General features: G+C 37.0%; 1 protein-coding gene across 2 annotated transcripts; it reads right to left on the bottom strand.

Annotated features, from left to right (window-relative positions):
* Window positions 1-594: 594 nt before the first annotated feature.
* Window positions 595-6,136, bottom strand: LOC107886182 (ribonuclease TUDOR 1). Of its 2 annotated transcripts, XM_016810038.2 has the most exons (17): window positions 5,977-6,136; window positions 5,495-5,670; window positions 5,204-5,278; window positions 4,985-5,098; window positions 4,806-4,910; window positions 4,515-4,721; window positions 4,209-4,427; window positions 4,022-4,129; window positions 3,549-3,719; window positions 3,247-3,444; window positions 2,783-3,154; window positions 2,454-2,684; window positions 2,187-2,375; window positions 2,016-2,096; window positions 1,744-1,938; window positions 1,141-1,518; window positions 595-1,058 (listed from the first exon to the last, which is right to left on the bottom strand). In XM_016810038.2, exons 2-17 carry the CDS (start codon window positions 5,651-5,653, stop codon window positions 858-860), a joined length of 3,003 nt encoding a protein of 1,000 aa, XP_016665527.1. In that variant the 5' UTR covers window positions 5,654-5,670; window positions 5,977-6,136; the 3' UTR covers window positions 595-857. The 2 variants fall into 2 exon arrangements, with proteins under 2 accessions (XP_016665527.1, XP_040964626.1); XM_041108692.1 differs by lacking the exon at window positions 5,977-6,136 and having other exon boundaries at window positions 4,985-5,094; window positions 5,495-5,537.
* Between the last annotated feature and the right edge of the window lie 258 nt (window positions 6,137-6,394).

Genomic DNA, 6,394 nt, shown 5'->3' on the forward strand with positions numbered 1-6,394 from the left:
CATTATAATTATTTAATAAATATATATTCAAAGTGTAAGAAATAAATCTAAAATTATATAATAAAAAATTAAAGTCAATCACAAACAACACATTCTAATATATTACTTAGTATGTTTTAATTTGAATGGAGCGATGATTGAAGTTTTTACTAAACATTTATTTGCTACGAGGTCAAACTGTGTTACTTTTATCCTTAATATAATATAAAAAAATATTTTTATTTTAAAACTGGAAACTAAAATTAAAGATATGATGTTAAATGAATGCTGTGAAAAGACTTATTCACAAAAAAACCATTTATACCATTTCAAATGGAGTAGTAAAAATTATTTGATAAGTTTAATAATATTCATAAAAAAAAATTTGATTTGTCGTATTTAGAAAATTCAAAATTAAATATATATATATATATATGTGAATTGTTATACGTTGTCATGTTTAAAAGTTTAACATGTTAGTAAGGTCAAAATAATAAATTAACAAAAAAAAGTAAACAAAGAGACTAAATTTAACATTACACATAAAATTATATGGTTGAATAGATAGGAGAATGGTTTTGATAGGAATGTAGTAATGTATGTCCCAATTAGTAATTTTAGAAAAAGAAAAATTGGATAGCATTAGATAAAAATATCCAAAAATAAAGACTTGGGGAAACTAATGTTTGTAACATCCGGCATGGAAAGAGAACACAAATGCTACCGTTCCCCTTATTTACATGGGATTAAAAAAATTGTTCCCTCACTACAACGGATATAAAAATGGCAATTTTTAGTTTAGGTTTGTGTTCCTCTTAATTTTAACTCTTCAAATTATAAATAAAATCCAACGCCCTCAATTGATTTTGTGGTTTTTACTACCTCTTACCACCGGATTTCTTAGCCACTGCAACTGGGGGAAGTGTATCCTCCTCATCATCAGAGTCCACATCTCCGTACTCCCAAATTCCCCGCCGAGCAGTTTTCGCCTCCTTCTGGTACTTCTCCAGTTCATCAAGCATTGCTTTTCTCTCCTTTGCTTCAAATCTCTTCCTTTTCTCCAACCTAGCAAGTCCCTCCTGAAATAAACACCATGGACACTAATCATAAGCTTTCCATGATATTATAACACAATAATTCAAGGGGTATTATTGCTCAAACCTGCAACATTGCTTCATTAATACTTTGCTCTGACTCCTCAGCACGCAGTGTTACTATGAGAACTGTACCAGTTCCTTGTCCCTTCACTTTTCCGCCAGAAGTATTCCTTTCCTCTACAGTAGCTGTAAACTGCAGTGAACTGCCTAGTGTCTGCTCGCTCAAAAACTGGGCAGCCTCAGTACCAAATTCATCATCAAGCACTGGAACTTTAAGAAATGCAAGACTGCATAACTGGGCAAGCCCAGGAGTAGCTGATACTGAAGGATCAAGTGGTCGTAATTGACCGTATGGGACCTCTTCTTGATTCCCGTAATCAACATAAAACACTTCAAACTTGTCCTTCGGAGATTGAATTCCTCCTCGAGGTGCATTTACAATCTTCACAACTCAAACCAAGGATGCATTCATAAATAAATTAGTGAAAGGTGAAACACTACATGAATGAAATGCCATACAAAGATGATGCTTAACAGGCCCCAACACAAAAAATATAACCATAGTTCCAATTATCTAGTGAAAAAGACTGTTGCCACAAGACACCAATATTATATGCGCACATAGATAAAGCTTATAAGGATTCAAAATCAAGTACATGGAACTAACCAGTGCACGATTCCAGGAATTATCCATACTAAACTGAGCAAGGACAATGTCACCCTTCCTGGGATTAAAAGCCCCAATCACAGGAGCTTCTTGAATGCTTAAAGATGCCAGGTGTTTCTGAATTGATGAGAATCTCTGATCTCCCACTGTCTGGACATAAAATTTTCCACCATCTACTACTTCTGTAACAACAACCTGAAAGTAGCAATGAAAGTTATTCACCAGTTCATGACATACTCAAATACAATTATTTAGTTGGGTTCCTAAAGCACCTTTAGCACTTCCTTTTGTTTGTTATCAACAACGGCTGGTCCGTTGGTAATTTCCTCTCCTTCCACATAGTTCTCCCAAATCTAGAAAGAAAAAGTTTAAAGATAAATATAGGCAATTCATTTAGCATTACCAAATGAACAATGGTGATAAAAGATGGCACTGCTTCTTACTTTTAGTTTCTGGTTCTTAGCAGATTGCTCAGCCTGTTCAAGAAGATGCGCATCGGCAATCCTGTCAGTACCAAATGAAGTTTGTAGCTTTGCCAGGCCTGCCTCAAGGAGTGTTACTGCCATATTGGTTCTAGACTCCCACAAAGACCCCAAAAATGTTCCAGTTCTATCGCAAGTTTCCACTTCAATCTATGTAGAAAAAATATTCATTTGTAAAAAGAATAACAAACTAAATGGCAGACGAGCAGTTCAAAGAGAGACCTATACCTCCACATCTCTCTGCATGATCTTTCGTCTCATCAGTGCTATGGCTTCTTCTGAATAAGGCTCATTACGACCAGGACATCTGACACCAGAAAATGAAAAGGCAATGCTACAAGTTTCCTTGGGGATCAACAACTTAAAACGATGACCGCTTAGGACATATTCTACAACAGCTGGAACCCTCTTGCCTCGATGCAAAAACGGCATGAATTCTTTGGCTCTCTTGGCCGATGCCTGCATGTAGGCAAGATAGTATATGAAAATTAGAATCCAGATAAGAAATGAAAATATGCCAGCAAGAAAATAAATAACATAAGGGATGGATTGCTGACTATTGTAAGGTCCATTATGTGCATGACTGGTGGATCTTTGGCAGAATGAATTCCTTTCTTCCCAGAAATAGCGCGTGATTCAGCAGCCAAAAGGGCATCATAATAGTTTGATCTTTCCTCAAAATCCCTATGTCTTATCACTGTGCCAAAGCCACGCCCAACCACCAACTCTGCAACATTCAAGCCAGGCTGCTGGTTACCAGTTCCGGATGGGACTGCTGCAGAAGCATCATCACCATCACCCTTAACAGGGGACATGAGGAAGACAGAGCCAAAATCCATTACCCTTGAATCTGCAGATGCAGGTGCAGCAGCTGCCACAGTTCCATCCGCCATGGTGACTTTCCTGGAATATTCCATTTGTACAGTCACCTGACAAAAAGTATTTTGAAAAATTATAAATAATGGCTCCTAAATAGCATAGCACTACCAAAATAAGATTTTAAAGAAAAAAAAATCCGAGCCTGTCTTCCAATAAGGCGCGTTCTTAAAAACTCCTTTGCTTCCCGAGCATAAGGAGCTGGCTTTTCATCTCTACGAGGATTGCCCATTTTTGGACATCTAATGCTTGAAAGATTGACTCGGCGTTCTGCAAGAAGACTACCGTATGGGATAGAATCATCAGACACAATAATGCAGTCCCCACTAACAACCTCCACAACCTGTGAAAAATCCATACAATTATAACTAATTACGAAAACCAAGAACCTTATATTATTGTTACGATACAACATGAAAATTTAATGGCAAAAACTTTTGCTAGTACCTTTCCTATGAAGTTTTGATCATGGATTGCCATGGAGTTTGTGACTGGGGGTACATAGTTTGTCCAGATCCTCAACCGAGTCTTCTTGGCTTGAAGCTCTGCAGCCTTTAACCGTCGCTTGGCATCATCTTCCATCATATTAGCACTCCATTCAACATATTTTGCTAGACCCTTTGGTTGGAGAGGTAATGGTTAGGTTGAGAGAGGAGCAAGACAATATTCAGAATACATGAGCATAAGTTCAAGAAAAGAAAGACGTTTGATTAAAACATTAGTATGAAAAGAAGCTTTATAAGCAAATAAAAGATTTGGTTGATTATAGACCAAGGCTGGACATAACATAGCATTTAAAACTAGTTTAGCAATAATTCAATGTCCAAATAAAAGATTACTACAACCTAATAGTTCAGTCATAATTCAATGTTGGCATAATTGATAGGCTAGAATGCTGCAGAAAGAAATCCAAAACATACATTTTCCACAAGTTCCAAAGCGAGATCTTTTGCTGATTCGCCTTCCGGGTAATAAACTGATCCAATCAAATTGCTGAATTTGTCAACACCTTCAAGAACAATGCGTACCTGCAAAATCAACCTTGAATTTAGAGTAACTATACAAAATGCATGAACACAAGTCAATTTAAAGCATACATTCACTTACATCTCTATTCAGACAACGAACTTCTGTAAAATATTTAGCTTCTGGTGCAAAAGGATCAGGGGAAACTTCAGCAGAAGGTGCGGACGAGACAGTAAGCCGCTGTGCAGATGTTAAGTCAGCCTGTGGCTCATCAGCTGAAACATCTCCATTTTGTTTATCAGAGGTCAAATCTGTTTCAACAACAGTTTCTGTAACAGCCCTTCTACCCATGGAAGGGGCCTAAATTAACAGAAAAATAAGATATTTTAAAAGACAAACTCATAAGGTGAATGGAATCTTTTTAAGAAAAATGTTTAAAATGTGTACCTGGATACCAGCAACAAACACTTGCACAAACTGAAAATCAGGAAGCAAATACACTCGAACAGTACTACCATCACGAACCTGCTCAACTATAGCTTCCATTGACCTACCCTTGTTTTCAGCTAGAAGACCCATGGCATCTAAGTTACTAGGATCACCAACGGCAGATGGCGGCAAATTACGGATAGAAGCCTCTGCAGCACCAGGTACCTACAACCCACAATTATTATGATCACTTAGAAACTACTCTTTGCTAAATCACTAAGACATCCAGTGGTGGACTGAAGAGATAACCTTGCTCCATTGGCCCAGACCTTGTTGTTTGGCTTGTTCTTCAAGATGTAACAATTCAGCAACATATGGACTAACTTCCCCTTTCTGCTGCCCCTGCACCCTAACCTGTACAAACCTGGCTCAGTTGAAAACTAGAATAACCTTTCTCATGTATTATAACATACTGAAAAGAAAATTACCTTTGCCCAGCCTTCAGAGACAACCAACATTGCAACATTTTTGTCACCAAGATATACAGAGCCAAACTCCCGGGCAATGCTTGGTACTGAATATTCAACTCTGAAAATAACTTCCTAAGTGAAGAATAGATTGATTTAGGTCACTCTTATTCTAAACAGCCAATGTCCTCTATGATGACGACAACAACAACAACCAGAAAAATTCAAAAGTCGAAGCACCTTTCCTATGCAGAGCTTCCTCAAATATTCTCTGCTATTCCAAGCAAATGGCTCATCAACACCCCCTCTGCGGGCCTATTAATAAGATAAGACGAAAGAAACAAAAAGCTTCAATGGGAAGAACATGAACCGGATTCGCTTTTCTTAGGCCATTGCAGCTATACAAACTAACCAATTTAATTTATAGTTTAGAAGTGACTGTCATTCAACAAAATCATTATCCAAACAAGTAAATCATTAAACTCAATAGCATCAAAGTCAAAAGGAAAAGCATATCCAATTGAGGTTTACCAGTCTAGGAGAAATGAGAGATGCCAAAGTAATGGTTTTCTCAGGTGGTGGTCCAGGCCTGTTACTGGACAAGGCCATTACTACCAAGCAATCACCCGATTGAACTGCTTTGACTTTCCCTTTGTACCATCCCGTGCCCCCACCAGTTGATGCCGCCATTCTCAATAGCTAAAGATCTACCATAAAAAATAACGAAACACTTCACTTCAACATCATTATCTCAATCAACAACCAAAAAACGTTATTAGCATTCTAAATAACAAAATTCAATTTTTTTTAAAACAAAAAGAACCCAGATCCGAATTCATTGCAACTTCAAAACAACCAACAATTGAAATATTGATAACAGAAATAGTTTAAAACGCCCTTTGATCAAATCAAACAACAGCTAGAAAACAAAAATGAAGAGACAAAATTGATCATAAGTTTGCGCTTGGGTGTAGAATCAGATTATAGAAATGCAAACAAAAAATATGTAATACCAAAAAGAAAATATGGATAATTATGGGTGCAGGTTGAGGAAAATTGAAGCCTTATTGGATCTATCAGAAAATGAAGAGTGAGACTTGGTTTTATATTTCTGTGTGAAAACACAAAGGAGGTGAGATGTTGAGAGGAGAGGCTGGCGCGGGTGCAATATAGAAATGGGGATTAAAAATACCCTCCTCCAATATTTTTGGAAAAATAACATCAAAGTACAATATCTAATTTTGTCATTTTCTAAAGTTGACATATGTGACATACATTTCCTATTTTAATGTTTCATGCCTTGCTCTTTTGCCCAATAAAACAGTCATATTACCCAAAATACAACATGTTTTGAATTTGGCACCGCCACTGGCTTCTGTCAGCTGTATTTAAAACCATAGCAATTTTATGAACTTACTCGGAAACAAGTGA

The sequence above is a fragment of the Gossypium hirsutum genome, chromosome A03 (assembly GCF_007990345.1).
Source record: "Gossypium hirsutum isolate 1008001.06 chromosome A03, Gossypium_hirsutum_v2.1, whole genome shotgun sequence".
Lineage (NCBI taxonomy): Eukaryota > Viridiplantae > Streptophyta > Magnoliopsida > Malvales > Malvaceae > Gossypium > Gossypium hirsutum.

What these genes read in the sequence shown, in the direction of transcription:
- LOC107886182 (XM_016810038.2), bottom strand. Translation starts at nt 5,653, where the DNA reads ATGGCGGCATCAACTGGTGGGGGCACGGGATGGTACAAAGGGAAAGTC. An exon ending in GGAAGCTCTGCATAGGAAAG is followed by an intron (nt 5,099 to 5,203) that starts GTGCTTCGACTT and finishes TTCTTCACTTAG; the next exon opens with GAAGTTATTTTCAGAGTTGA. An exon ending in ATCAAAACTTCATAGGAAAG is followed by an intron (nt 3,445 to 3,548) that starts GTACTAGCAAAA and finishes GATTTTTCACAG; the next exon opens with GTTGTGGAGGTTGTTAGTGG.